Here is a 16,122-nt window from a genome sequence, read left to right as displayed (position 1 = left end):
ATTTCACTGTTTTGGAAACAAAAATCTTCAAACATTAATTTTTGGGGCACTTTTTTTGCATCACATTATATCAAAAATCAAAAAAAATACATTTATATACATACATTCCTAATTAAATTGTCAAATATTATTCCACAAAGTTAATTTTTTACGATAATTTCTATAGCTAAAATAAAAATAGGAATGAATTTCTTGCAAAGAGATAATGATTTTGCAATTAAACTCCGCCCCCCCGGCTCAGAACGAATAAAAAAATAATTACAACTGAGATGGGGGCGGGTGCGCGGGCTTAAATTTTTGCCTTTTTTCTGAATATACCTACGTAATCTTCTTTTCACGACAAGATTAAGATGGTAAATTTTTGTGGGAAAACATGGATTTTACAATTAAGCTCCACCCCTCGGTGGGCAACGAATGAACAATTCAACACAAGTGGGGTTGGGGCGGGTGGGTGGGGCTTATTTTTCTCTCTTTTTTTCTTAACATATATAGTTTTCTTTCAACAACATGATACTTAAAAGTATGTTTCACACAGCAGTTTCTTGTAGAGAAATAACATTTTGCAATGAAGCTCCGCCCCTTGGCTCACGACGAATCAAAAAATTCATCACAATTGAAATCAGGGCGGGTGGGCGAGGTTTGTATTTTGCCTTTTTTTCTTAACATATGTACGTAGTTTTCTATTTACGACACGAAACTGGAAATTTGTTTAAAATGGTAAATTTGTAGAGAAGTGTGGGGATAAAATTTACCATTTTAAACATGTTTACATTCTCTTGTTCTGAAGAGTATGTATATTAAGAAAAAAAAGGTTAATTATAAGCCCCGCCCACCCGCCCCGTCTCAGTTGTGACGATTTTTCTTTGTTCGTCGTGTGCAAGAGGGGGCGGGGCTTAACAGCAAAATCATTATTTTTGTACGAGAAATTACCATGTGAAACATGTTGTTAAGTATTCGTGTTGCTAAAAGAAAGCCAAAAGATAAGCCCCACCCATGTCTCGATCTCAATCGTGAGGAATTTTTAATTGGTTGTTAGTCCGAAAGGCAAAACTGCAAAATTCATATTTCCCTACAAAAATGTACCATATATGTATATTAAAAGTAAAATAAAATCAAAATGTTATATTTTTAAAAAAACGAAAATTTAATTTGTTGTAATTTTGTCTACATCGTGACCTATTAATCGCATTGTTGTATAAACGAGTACAAATTTAATCATGTAAAACCAAACTGGTACATTTATTGACCATGAACAGTATGATTATTTACACCCGATTGTTTAATTATTTCCACAGATTGCAGTTTATGATGTACTTTGTATGTCAAATTCAACGAAATGTTAATGTCGTGCCATATTTTTTAACTATACAAAGAGTTTTTATATTTAAAAGTCAACATTACCCTACCAATGTAAAATTAATAACCAAAATATACACTCAAACTAAAGTTCCAAATTTAACTTATTTTTTCTTCAGTGATGAGTTTGAGATATTTGCGAACAAATACGTTAGGGATCAAATTTCAAGCCACCGTTGGATATTCTGCATTTATGAAAACCACAACGAATAATCGATAGATAAAACTTTTTGAAGCTGGAAATGCCTTATACAAAAAACTTTCGTGGGTGTTTTATGTAATCTAAAAATTCAAGAAAATTCTAACCTTTCAAAAGTAGGCCCAAAGTTTTAGATTATTTAAATTTTATTTTCCCTAAAAGCGATCTTAAATTCGCACTGTGTACTAGTTTTGCATATTATAATTATCAAAGCACAAAGAAATAAAAAAACCGCAAATCTCATTTTCACCTTCGACTGTTGTCCCTACAGCAGCCGAGATTAAGAAAATGGCTATAATTCATCCGATAATCACTCCTCATGCTTTCATTCAACAAATATGAAAGCCGCCGCGTGTTTACCACATTTGCATGCAAAGAAACGTAATTATTGGAACAAGAAGTTAAATTATAGCGTATCGACAAGTTTAATATGATTAAGTCGCTTTCGCATATTATTGCCACCGAACGTCTCCTTTGTAAATTGCAGCTCGTAACGACTCATTTATTTGACGTTTCTAAAAGTGTCTTTTTAATTACTTCGCCCTAAAGAAATGTCCCATCAACAGGTTAATAACAGTCCAATTTATTTCGTGCCTTTACAACATCGGCCTACTCTTTAATAAGCGAAGCAAACAAATGTGTTCCATTTAGAGGCGGCGTTTTGCATAAAAACCGCTTTTTGTGCGCTAATTAATGAAGGGAGCTTCAGACGTGACTGAAAAAATCTGCAAAGTTGTTTACACAGAAATTGTCTCGGTGCTGAACCACTACTAGTATGGCATGCATCGAAAAACGTAACGGATTTATTGATAAGTTTTAAGACGACGTCATTAGCTTCTTGGTGGGAGACAACATATTAATTTTGATATGTAGAAGAAATTAGACTAGAGGGTGCGATTTTTGATGGTGATTTTTCTCTTACAGTATCAGAGTGAGGACGTGGGAGACTGGCTGCCCCTTAGAAGATGAGAAATTCTCTTTCGTAGATATCGCCCCTTCTCCAGCCCCCAGCCCCGTAGACAATCACACTGATTTATTATCATCAAAGCTCATGCAGATAACCTGTTACTTATTGTTGCTAATAATTATCTAGTCCAAATAAAGCATGTTCGTGACCCATTCTATAACCTTTTTTACGTGTCGTAATCCTTGAAAAACTACCAGACAGAAGTACATTAATATTTATGTACTTGACTTACATGAATTAATAAGAATTTCTCTTTATTGTTGGCAAAAAAATTTCTGCCGGCTAACCTGAATGAATAATTCGTAGAGATCCTCGCGTTGTCCAAGGCGGTAAGTATTAACATTTTTTTTACTGTCGGAGTGACTAATAATAATAATTCATAAAAAAAAGATGAGTTAATCACGTAAAAGGAATAAATATGTCCAACTTATTTCATAATCGTTGGATCATTACATTATTGCAGTTTGTTTTTTTTTTCTTGTTTTAACAGATGATTGAACTACAATTAAAAGCGAGTTGTTCGACTTAAATAACAACAAGTGTGTTTTGTCATTGCGCTGTTGGCGTATAGATGGCTTTAATTCCCGCACTCAGGCTGATTATTTTCTCGTAATGAGAGTGTACAAAGGCGTGATAAAGTAATATGTCAAATGTAATAAAACCTTTAGGGTTTTATTATGGTTACGTTTTTATAGGATAAACGAAAGCTGTCTATAGCCACAACAAGGAAAAAAATTTCATATGCTTAATGGATCCATATCGTTTGCTGCAAAAAAATACAGAAATTTTAAAAATGAAAATGCTGCATCATTACTAAATTCTCTTAGGTCTAAAATATTTCTTTTGTCGAAACTCAAAAACCGTAACTGCGACAATTTAGTTTGTCCGATAATTTTTTTATTTAACAATAAAATTTTTTACATAAAAACTTGCTTAAAAATTTTGCCGTGCAAGCTTAAATGAAGTTCACATTATTGAGAGAAAATAATTCAAGCGAAAAGATGTTATTTTTGGGAAAACCACAAAATTTGGACAAAAAAACTGTTCCTTTTCTTGGTAACTGTGGTGTATACAGGATGATTAAACATTTTCGAAAATATTGAATTTCCGAGGTCAAGAATTAAATTCTAATTCTGATCTGTTGTAATGTCACTCTTAATACTCGGTTAAATACATATTTAGTTATTAATAATAATTTAATAATAATTTGCTTGATTACGAGCCACGATTTTTTTTACCGTTGTCAGATGAGATTTTAGAGAATTTTGATTGGAATTTTAGATTTTCAATTAAAATCACAATAAAACATATCGAAAGTAAAAAGTTAATTCTCCAAATTTGTTGAAGTTGAATAGTTAGTTCAGTAGTTTTTTAAACCATTTTTTTCGAGTTTTTCAGTGGTTTCTCAACAACGAACCATCCAGATTATCCGTGGTTTTTTGATCACCGTGTATGTGTATATGAATAAATTATACTTTATACTTTGCGTCTGTTGCCATCTATTCAAATAACACTCATACTATAAGTTCTTATAAGTTGAAATCAAAAAATGAAAAAGGGCTCTAAAATGTCTTTACTTTTTAAAAAATCTGCAAGTTGATCAAGTTTTTAACAATATTTTAGAAATATTTGCTGTACATTTGTTTGTTTTTACATGAGGACGTCAATTTCCAGTTGTTCAGTAAAATATTTAACAAAAAAAAATTTTTTAAATGTTAAGTTGCAGTCATAAATTCCAGGCTAATGTGTTGAAATAATTGTTATGAAATCAATATTTTAGAATCATACTCTAGATACTAATACCCAGTTTAATACTATTGCTCTTTTGTTTTTGTACACGTTTTGAAAGATTCCAAGAAAATTGGAATTACGTGGCAACGTTGCATACAAATTTCGATAATCAAATATACACAGGGTGATTTACTAAGCGCGCGGTTCTCGATATCTGATTAATTATTATTAGAGGTAGAAAAAAAGTTGTACGCCTCTTTGTGTAAAGTACACTCATATTTTTTACAATTTTACAGGGTGTTTTGTTTCCGAGGAGCATAGCAAAAATTTAGTTTCTTTTCTTAAATATACCGAGCACCCTATATATTTTTACATATTCTTTTTAGCGTCTTCCTAGGCTTTACAGCTTTATATAAAAATTTATTTTTGAAATTTCGTTGCGACGTTGCCACGTTAACCCTTTTTTGGATTTAATTTACAATACACAAAAAAAAATGCAATGACGTTATTTTTAAGATGTGTTGCAATGTTTTATGCAGAGATAAACAGATGTACGCGCTCTGTTATGGTATTGATTAAATAAAATATTAGATACAGAGTGTTAAAAAAAATAAAGTTTACAATAACTAAAATTCGATATTTTACTGTTTCAAATAAAACACACTGAAGTTTTAAAAATCCCAATAACTATCAGTTTTAAATATAAAAAACTGGTCGAAAACTGTTTCGACAAAATTTTCCTCGCACCTAAAGTATGGTGAAACATTTTTTAGTTGAGTTTTGTGATGACGTCATCAACATTTTTGCAAGGACACGTACATCAACTTGGATTGGTGCAGTGTAATACTAAAAATAACAGTATGGTATTCTCAAAATTTTCTGGGAAACTGATTTAATCAATAAAATAAATTGACACATTCATAAATTTTTTTGAGCCACCTGTATAAGCAAATCTAAAAAATATGAATGCAGTGATAAATCATAAGTAAAAACTTATCATATTTTGCATATTTCGGGTAGATTTAGAAATTTAACTCGTTACTATGGAAATTTGCAATTTAACACCTTTAATATTCAAGTTTTTACAAGATTAATAGGGGCAAAATCAGTTTTTATTTAACAAATACTAGGCCCGCCCACCCGTGCCCTATTTTTTCAGAGGATATGTCATTTACCGAAATAAGAATTATCTTAGCAAGTACTAGGCCCGCCCACCCGCCCTTTATTTTCTCAGAGTACCTACTTGCCAAGATAAGTCTTATTTTGGCAAATGGCTTATCCTCTGAGAAAATAAAGGGCTATTCTTTGCAAAAGTAAAACTTATTTTGGCTAATGATATAAACTCTGAGAAAATAGGTGGCGGGTGGGTGGGGCTAGCATTTGCTAAGATAAGACTGATTTTGCGCTTATTAAACTTTTGAAACTTGTTAAATTTAAAAGGTGTTAAATTGCAAATTTCCATAGTAACGCGTTAAATTCCTAAATTTGATTGGATATCCATTTTTTAACAACTCAGTCATTAATTTTTCTGAGGCACCCTGTATAAGCAAATTTAAAAAATATTAATGCAGTGATAAATCACAAGTATGGACTTATTATAGACTCATTATATTTTGCACATTTAAGTTAGGATGTATTCAGCAATATTTTGAGCTGACGTCATCAATTTTTTAGGGGGCATGAGCAAATACGTTTTGATCAAAAATTACCATGCTTATGATAACTTTAAAATATCTCCAAGACTTCAAAGGTTTATGTTTTGCAGTTTCTGATTAAATCAATAAAATAAATTCATGCATTCATTAATTTTTTTGAGTCACCCTGTTTAAGTTTAAGATTGATCATATTTTCCACATTTTAGACAGGATTTATCCGGCAAAATTTTGAGATGACGTCATCAATTTTTTGGAGGGGATAAGCAAATATATTTTGATTAAAAATTTATTATGCTTACCATGAATTTAAAACATCTGCAAGATTCCAAAGCAATCAGTTTGGCAGATTCAAAATTAAAATGCAAAATGTCGTTTTTATAATTTTGATTTTTTTCCAAAAATCTGGACGTTTTGGTTAAAAACTCAACACGGAGTCATAAATTACATGTGTAGGACTATGTTTTTAATACAATTTAAAACCCATTTACTATGTACAATTTTAAAGTGACGTCATCACATTATTTTACCATCTACATTATATTCCTAATATAAATACAAAATTCGACAACAATCGGCCTAGTACTTTTGGAAATTATCTGTCTAATAAAAATCAGGACGGGAGACAGACGGACAGACAGACGGAAACGGGAGACCTATTTCTTCGTACTCTAGGGGACATGAAAGATAGAAAAAACGTAAAAGTAGAGAGTCGACCGACGGACTTGAATACAATACTTCCTTCACTTAAGCTCTGGAAGTAAAAATACAACAAAAGAGAACAAAAAGACTAAGATGGAATAATCAAATACAGAGTATTTTGTTTCAAAAACTGAAATATCTACACTTTTTATTTATAGGTATCGCCACAAAATATTTAGGACCGATTTTAAAAACAGCACTAATGCGATTTTTTTGTTAACCCTTTCATGGCTAAAAAATTTCAAGAAAATGTAAATACCTCTAGTTATAAATCCATTTGATGAAAATCAAAATAAGTAGGTATATACGGTATTTTTGCTGTTTGAAAAACTAAGTAGGGCGTTACGCCTTAAAAACTGAACACTCTGGATAGTTAAAAATAATTTTACTATATGGTCCTCAAAGAACTGTAGAACTTTGAATTTGGAATTTTCTACTTCTAATAGTACCTAATTAATGAAACATCGAGGAGCTCCCGCTTAGTGACCCATCCTGAATAAAGTATAAGAAGAGGTTATTCCAAAGAAGCAAAAATTATACTGGAAGTTCCGTTTAAATAAACTATGTTACAATCAAAAACAGAACACTCTGTATAGTGTATACAAACTTTAATTTTTGAGTATATTTTTTGAATCTGTATTAATTTTTTAGTATTTTGATTGGCCTTTTCAAGCCTAGTCATTTTTGAAATTCTGATGCGACGTTGCCACGTTGTCTAAATTTTCATGATTTTTTTAGCAATGCAAGGGTTCACAAAAAATCACAATGGCATTTTCTAAGGTATTATTTTTTTTGAAAAGATAAAGAGACGTATTTACAAAAAATTCTAGAATACTTATTACAGTTTTCCAACATTTATTTTTAGTTTTTTCATATTAAAACAAACATACAGTACATATTTGATTCTTGTTTTTCGTTCTTTCCATATGTTGGTGTGTCTCTTAAAAAAGGGAAAAGAAGATGAAAGTATATACTTTTAATATAGGCAAGATTTTAACAAAAAAGTAAGAAAGTAAAAAACAGAGTTAGGATGCAGTAAATAAAATGCAGGATGTTCTTTTACAAAAAACCTGCAATATCGATATTTGAAAATTATAACATTTTAGATTTTTTTATAAACACTCTGTATATTAAGATTTAGTTTTATTTCTGTCACAGCCAAACACGCACCTTGATTTATTTCTATACAAAATATGGTAAGAGTTTAGAAGTTTACTGCAATTTTTTGTGAACAACGTGGCAACGTTGGATTGAATTTCAAAAATAAACTATATGAAGCCTAGCTAGAGATCATTGAAAACATGTAAAACTATCTAGGGTGTTCCATTTAAAAAATTAAGCTGTGTTTTGCTTAAAATGTAGAACACTGTATGCAGTTGAAAATAATTTTAGTGATATTCAAGGAGGCTTTTGGTCTTTTTTCTTTAATTCTAAAAATTATTGAGATATCGCTTGCGTGCTTAGTGACTCACCCTGTATATCTGTACAAAAAAAAATTGTAAAACTTAAACATTTATATGCTTTTAAAAGCAATCTCAATAAATCTTCTTCCTGGAAAGCAAAACTGTGTCCAGTTAATTTAAACGTTGAACTTTTTTCAATGACTATCATAGACAGGAATTGAAAAGAAAGAAAAAAATTTAACATTCCACACTAATTGCTAGGGACAAAGTTAAACTAATAATTACGTATAATAAAGCGGATATATTTTCGAATTTATGGGCTAAGTAGTAAACGCAGAGAAAGCACCGTAGCGTCTAAACGAGACATTTATCCACAATTTTATTTTTTACAGAGGAAAGTAGGTTCATAAAGCTTTGTTTCCAATAATCGGTCATACTACTAAAAAATTTTACTATATAATTTTAATACAGGATATTTTGATGACCTAAACAAAATAAAAGGATATGTAACTATCGACTGGTTTCTTGATTACATTATATTTCCACTAGTAAACGTTTTAGTTGAAACTTTGGACTTTGTTGTTTCAAATAAACTTTCGTAAGTTTTCAAATTCGTCACAGCTAAAACAAATTCTCCCACAACCCATTTTCCATCGTCAAACTCAAAGTTTGCAAATTTCCACCGCGTCAATTGTTAATTCCATAAGTGACTAAGTGACAATTATTCTTCTGTATCAGAACCACAACTCCAAATAAACAACAATTACACATACGATAATTTCCGACATTACCGTCCTCGCATTACTAATGTTCATCATTGGAATACCCGTTCCTGTACATGCAATTGCTTTAAAAACCTACAACCAACAAATACCTGTTGAAAACCCGACGAATTAATTACCAACGCACATTTTCCTGAAGGTGAAAATAACACGAAACTGAAATATAGCCGGGCATCCATCAAGGAACCCATACAAGATAAAACTTTGCAAGTTGGCAATTTTTCATGGATACGCTTCCTAGAATTCAATCTGTGCCTGCATATTTTAAATACGTACGTTCAGGAAGTGCGTAACGCAATTCCCAGATATTATGAGAAGGATATCGGTTTTCGGAGAATTATTAATACCTGACAAAGGTAACTCCGCTCAAGGACTTCGGCGGTTTGGAAACCTTGTCTTCGTTTTGGATTGTATTGGGAGTGTCTCTGGAGGGCATGTCAAAACTGGATTAAACGAAAAGCGATTCCTGTTGATACGTAAATTTATTCGAAGTGTGAAGAACAATGTTAAATGGACTTTTAATTCGATGTTGAGACCAGTTCGGTAGCAGGTGATATTACATGACAACATGATTACAAGTTGAATTGTGTTTTTTACTACGAAAATTAAATCACGTTTCGACGTAGCCACCAAGATCGGTAGATTTTATTTTGAAATCAAAAGCGAAAAATGCACGAAATAAATAACGCATTAGTCGACCAAAATGAGTGTAGGCGTCTATAGTTCAAGTTTAATGTCGCATAATTGTAACCTGTTGAAACAGAAACACGATCGTTATAGCTGGAGTTGCTTTATTCTCGAAACGGAGGAAATTATTTCTGGTATAAATAAAGTATAATGGTTAGTTTCGGAAATGATAATACGCTTACAAGATAATTTTTCTGGTCGCCCACATTCGAACCATTTCGATTTCACCAATCTACGAACATTCCCACAATTTCGATTCGATGAAAAAATGTATGAACAAAAAGGCCTAAAGCCATTTCTTGATAGTAATTGGTTCGAGGTCTACTTTTTTCGATAACAGATTAATAGAAATAGTCAAGGATAATTACAAATACGTTGTGTTACTTTGTCGGATTATCCATCACCGCAAAGCCTACGTAAATCTAGAAGAGTAAAAGTCTAGAAGGTAGACCCCTTTTTCTAGGTAATGCAAACCTATAATTAAGGATTAGCATAGATTCCAATATCTACTCTGTTATCAAGAGTAATTTTTTCTTTTATTTTAATAGGTAATACGAGAGATAAATGTCTACAGCTACTCACACAAACTAGTAAATCAAGCTGCATCATAAATAATCCTTAGCGTAATTTATAACACTTTTACTTTGTGTTCGAGCTTGAAATGGATGTATATGTTTTTAACGAGAATTAAACGAACAGTGCTGAACAAAACACATTTATCTTCTTTTGATTGCAGGAGTTGTTTAAATTTTAAATTACTTAATTGCTCTGACTGATCAACGTTTTTCGTAAAAGTCGCTTTGTCACAAAATTTCTTTTCCGGACGAAATCCTTAAAGTAGCTGCACTCTCGAACATGTTTCTATACCGTGTAAACACACCTAAAATTAGAAAATTTTATGCACTCGCTCGCTGAAATGGCTTTCGGTTAGGAACTCTTTTAAATCACTTCCTCTATAACAGCAATTTTCGCTGAAAATATATCAATAGACTGTAACCTCAGAGAGGCGATTTCCGGTGAATTAAAGAGGAAGCTCCACTCGCAAACTGCACTAAAACCCCTACTTTATTCGAAATTGTAATCTTTGTAGTAGGAATTAAATTACCGATGTTTTCGATTACACAAAGCGTAACCAGCAACGTAATAATAGCTTTTCTAACGTAATTAAAGCCAAAAAGTTCAAAGAAACCCGATGCCGAAATATTTTTCGAGCTTAATACATCGTTTCTTGTCGAGATAACTTCTATTGCTTATTCTGGAGAGGAAATCGAGTTAAATGAAAATATGACCGAAGTGTTGGAGTCATCTGTAATTTTTGCGGAAGACGTAGACAAGGAAACGAAGTGTGGACTTTTAAATAAGCGGGAAATACGGAAAAATCGATTCCGTGCATAGCGGTTAACAAAATAAACGCAAGTGTGCACAGTTATTAAATTTTGATGGCGGAGAATTCGCTCATTTCCGTTATAAAAAAGCGTGGAAAATGCGTCTTCTAGGAATAAGAATGTGCACAATTTATGTAAATAGAGCAGTAATACACAAAGTAACTTTTGTTTCACTCATTTCAATGCGATTTTTACGAAAAAGCTGCCACTTATCTACTTAAGGTATTTGTTTACTTTGCTGCCTGCAGACATTTTCTTAATAATAAGACGTCAGCTAGTTGTTTACAAGATATTCTTGTAGCACATCCCATTACTATTAGATAGAGTTAACCAATCTGCTTAGAAATTCTCAATCATTCTACATAAGTTAGTTATACGCATAAAAGGATATAGTAAACTTGTTGAAGGATTAGTTTGAGTCAAGTTTTGATGAAACTTTGCTTACAGGAGGTTGTTTATGCATATTATAAAACAATATTGTTGTTTTCGGTGATATTGGAATTTTTAAGGGTTTCTCGTTAGAATTTATGTTCTGAGCTTTATGAAAAGCTTACTACGTCATGAGTGTACGCAATTCAGTTCTGGAAAGACTTATAAATAAAGGAGGAGTAATTTTCTCAACTTTTGTGGAGAGTTTTTATTTAAAAGGGGTTGTCTGCTATAACTATAGAGTTTTGCTTTTAAGTTCTGTAGAGTTTTATTACTTTCTCAGCTGGTGGTAAATAATAATCGAACCCTCGTTACAGTGGACTTGTGTGTAACTTTAGTTATTATATTCATCAAAGGGTTGATTACACTGGTTCATAAAATGAGGGCTTTTTGTAATCAGCAGATAGAAAATATAATTTCTACTTTTTTTTCTGTTAATTGCCAATCAGCTTCTAGATTTTTTCTAATACTTACAGATAGTTTTTTCAAAATAAATATTTATAATCAGAAAATCATGGAAAAGTGAGCGTTAAATGTGTTTCGGTTTTAGAAATATTTAGCATAATCCAAAATAAAGGATCTCAAGAACTGATTGTGTTTCGTTTTCAAAAGTAGCAAACTCGGAGGTTAATTTTATCTCGTTTTAGAAGTAGTATGAAACAAAATAACGAATCTCGAAAATTTATTGTGTTTCGTTCTTAAAGTAGGTAATTCTATTGCGATATTGGAAATTGCATCAAGCAAAATAAAGAACTCGTTTCGTTTTTAGAAATAGCAAACTCGAGGGCTAATAATGGTATTCCTCTTTTAGAAATAGCATACAACAGAATAAAGAATCTTGTTTCAATTTTAGAAGTGGAAATCTAATTGTGTTTCACTTTTAGAAATAGCAATCTGAGAGGATAATGTGTCACGATTTTAGAAATAGCACCAAACAACTTTTATAAGTAGCAATTTATGAGGTTTTTTTTGTCTCAACTTTAGAAATAGTACACATCAGCTCAAGATCCTGCTTTTTTTCGTTTTTACCAGTAGCAATCTCAATGTTTACTTGTATTTCGAATTTAGAAAAAGCAATTTCGAGGACAAATTTCAGCTCATATTTAGAATTAGCAATCTCATGTGTTTCAATGTTAGAAATAGCATAATAAAAATAAAGGATGCCTCAAGGTCAATTATGTTTCGTTTTTAGAAGTAATAGCAACAAACAGTATAAAGAACCTCGAAATCCCAGTTTTGTTCTGTTTGTGGAAATAGCAAAGTCAGGGGCAAAATGTGGTTCACTTTTAGAATTAGCAATCTCGGGAGTTAAGTGTGTTTCAAACTTAGAAATAGCGTACTACAAAATAAAGAATGATTGGAGATCGACTGTTTTTCGTTTTTAGAACTAGCAGTCTCGAGGGTTACTTTTGATTTAAATTTTAGAAACATAATTCCCGGGGGATAATTATGTGTCGACTTTAGAAATAGCACACTAGAGAATAAAGAACCTCGAGATGAAGATTTTTTTCATTCTTAGAATTTGCAAGCACAAGGGTTAAATGTGTTATGATTTTAGAAATAAAGTCTAACAGAATAAAGGAACTCAAGATCCCGTTTTTGTTTTAAGAAATGGCAATCTGACAGGATAATCGTGTTTCTCTTTTAGAACTAGCAAAATTGAGGCTAATTTTGGCTCAATTTTAGAACCAGCACACAACAGAATAAAGGACCTCTAGATCCCGCTTTTTTTGTTTTTAGAAGTAGCAATTTTAGTGTTTACTTGTATTTCGACTTTAGAAAAAGCAATCTCGAAGGCAAATTGCAGTGAATGTTTAGAGTTAGCAATCCAATTGGTTAAATATGTTTCAACTTTAGAAACAGTATAATACAAAATAAAGGATGCCTCGAGGTCAATTGTGTTTCTCTTTTAGAACTAGCAAAATTGGGCCTAATTTTGGCTCAGTTTTAAAAATAGCATACAACAGAATAAAGGACCTCGAGATCCCGATTTTTTCTTTGTTAAAAGTAGCAATTTTGGGGTGTAATTGTGTTTCGCTTTTAGAAGTAGAAATCTCGACGGCTAATTTTGTCGCTATTTTAGAAATATCACACAATAGAATAAAGAATATCGTGATCCTGATTTTTTCGTATTTAGAAGTAGCACTATCAATGTTTACTTGTATTTCGATTTTAGAAATGGCAATCTCGAGGGCAAATTGCAATTCATGCTTAGAGTTAGCAATCTCATGGGTTAAATGTGTTTCAATTTTAGAAATAGCGTAATACAAAATAAACAATGCCTCGAGATCAATTGTATTTCGTTTTTAGAAGTAATAGCAATAAACAATATAAAGAGTCTCTAAATCCCAGTTTTGTTCCGTTTGTGGAAATAGCAGCTTCGGGGGTAAAATGTTCACTTTTAGAATTAGCAATCTCGAGAATTAAGTGTTTCAATCTTAGAAATAGCATAACGGGGGGCTAATTATAATTTGACATTAGAAATAGCACACTAGAGAATAAAGAACTTCGAGGGTTAAACATGTTATGATTTTAGAAATAACGTCAAACAGAATAAATGACTTCAGGATCCAGATTTTGTTGTTTAAGAAATGGGAGTCTGAAAGAATAATTGCGTTTCGCTTTTTTAGTTGTTAAAAGTAGCAACTCGGGATGTAATTGTGTTTCGCTTTTAGAAGTAGCAATCTCGGGGCGTTAATCGTGTTTCACTCAAGCAATCTCTATGCTTGTTTGTATTTCGATTTTAGAAATAGCAATCTCAGCAAATTGTGGTTCACGTTTAGAATTAGTAATATCAAGGGATAAATGTGCCTCAAACTTGGAAATAGCATCATATGAAATAAAAAATGCCTGGAGGTCGATTGTATTTCGCTTTCAGAAGTAGCAATCTCGGGGATAATTGTGTTCCGCTTTTAGAATTAGTAATCGCAGACGGTAATTATTGTGTTTAGATTTAAGGAAATACCATAAAACAAAACAAAGAATGTTGCGAGATCAATTGCGTTGCATGTTTCAAGGTAGCAATCTCAGGAGTTGCTGGTGTTTTAAAATTTAGAAATAGTAGTTTCGAGATCCAGATTTCCTTTGCTTTTTAGAAGTAGCAGTCTCAGTGGTAATTACGTTTAGTTTTTAGAAATACTGTAATACAAAACAAAAAATATTGAGAAATCAACTGTGTTTCGTTTTTAGAACTAGCAATCTCGAGTGTTTCTTCTGATTTAAATTTTAGCAATATCATTCTCGGGGCTAACTACGTTACGGTTTTAAAAACAGTACACAAGACAATAATAAATATGGAGATCAAGATATTCGTTTTTAGAATTGGCAACCTCAAGGGTTAAATCTGTCTCAAGATCCCGATTTTGTTTTGTTTTAAGAAATGGTAGTTTGAAAGAATAATTGCGTTTCTCTTTTAGAATCTGCAAAATTGGGGCTAATTTTGGTTCAATTTTAGAAATAGCACACAACAGAATGAAGAACCTCGAGATCCCGCTTTTTTTCGTTCTTAAAAGTAGCAACTCGGGGCGTAATTGTGTTTCGCTTTTAGAAGTAGCAATCTCGGGGGGTTAATTGTGTTTCGCTTCTACAATTATTATTAGTAATCGCAGGGTGTAATTGTCTCTCGATTTTAGAAATAACATAATAAAAAATAAGGAATGTTTGTAGTTCAATTGTTTGGAGGTTTTAGAACCAGCAATCTAAAGTGTTACTTTTTAGAAATAGCAATATCGTGGGCTAATTATGTTCCAATTTAATAATTTAGATACCACAGAATAACGAACCTCCAGCTTCCATTTTGTTTTTTTCGGTTTTAGAAGAAGCAGTCTCTATGCTTGTTTGTATGTCGATTTTAGAAATAGCAATCTCAGCAAATTGTGGTTTACGTTTAGAATTAGTAATATCAAGGGATAAATGTGTCTCAAACTTAGAAATAGCATCATACGAAATAAAAAATGCCTGGAGGTCGATTATATTTCGCTTTTAGAAGTAGCAATCTCGGGGATAATTGTGCTCCACTTTTAGAATTAGTAATTGTAGTAAATTAAAATTTAGAAATAGCAGTTTCGAGATCCCTATTTCCTTTGCTTTTTAAAAGTAGCAGTCTCAGGGGTAATTAGGTTTAGTTTTTAGAAATACTGTAATACAAAACAAAAAATATTGAGAAATCAACTGTGTTTCGTTTTTTGAAGTAGCAATCTCAAGGGTTAAATGTGTTATGAATTATAATTTTAGAAATAACGTCAAACGGAATAAATGACCTCAAAATCCCGACTTTTATTTGTTCTAAGAAATTGCCTTCTGAAAGAATAATTGCGTTTCTCTTTTAGAACTAGCAAAGTTGGGGCTAATTTTGGCACAATTTTAGAAATAGCACACAACAGAATAAAGAATGTTTGTAATCCAATTATTTGGAGGTTTTAGAATTAGCAATCTAGAGGGTTACTTTTTAGAAATAGCAATCTCGTAGGCTAATTATGTTCCAATTTAAAAATTTATATACAATAGAATAACGAACCTCCAGCTTCCATTTTGTTTTTTTCGTTTTTAGAAGGAGCAATCTCTATGCTTTTTTGTATTTCGATTTTAGAAATAGCAATCTCAGCAAATTGTGGTTCACGTTTAGAATTAGTAATATCAAGGGATAAATGTGTCTCAAACTTAGAAATAGCATCATACGAAGTAAAAAATGCCTGGAGGTCGATTGTATTTCGCTTTTAGAAGTAGCAATCTCGGGGATAATTGTGTTCCGCTTTTAGAATTAGTAATCGCAGACGGTAATTATTGTGTTTAGATTTTAGGAAATACCATAATACAAAACAAAGAATGTT

At 31.8% G+C, this 16,122-nt stretch overlaps 1 protein-coding gene across 3 annotated transcripts in view; it reads left to right on the top strand.

The window, feature by feature from the left end:
* LOC135127127 (uncharacterized) overlaps positions 1-2,674 on the top strand; it is a 62,150-nt gene extending 59,476 nt beyond the window's left edge. For all 3 annotated transcript variants that reach the window (XM_064053470.1, XM_064053469.1, XM_064053468.1), the window contains one exon: positions 2,480-2,674. In XM_064053470.1, coding sequence (XP_063909540.1) covers positions 2,480-2,524 — 45 coding nt within the window. In that variant the 3' untranslated portion in view covers positions 2,525-2,674. The remainder of the gene's footprint in view (positions 1-2,479) is intronic.
* Positions 2,675-16,122: the final 13,448 nt, after the last annotated feature.

The sequence above is a fragment of the Zophobas morio genome, unplaced genomic scaffold (genome assembly GCF_036711695.1).
Source record: "Zophobas morio isolate AGI-343-1 ecotype UQ-CSIRO unplaced genomic scaffold, CSIRO_AGI_Zmor_V1 ptg000011l, whole genome shotgun sequence".
Taxonomy (NCBI): Eukaryota; Metazoa; Arthropoda; class Insecta; order Coleoptera; family Tenebrionidae; genus Zophobas; species Zophobas morio.
Note: the sequence above shows the minus strand (reverse complement) of the source record. Positions and strands in the feature narration are given on the sequence as shown.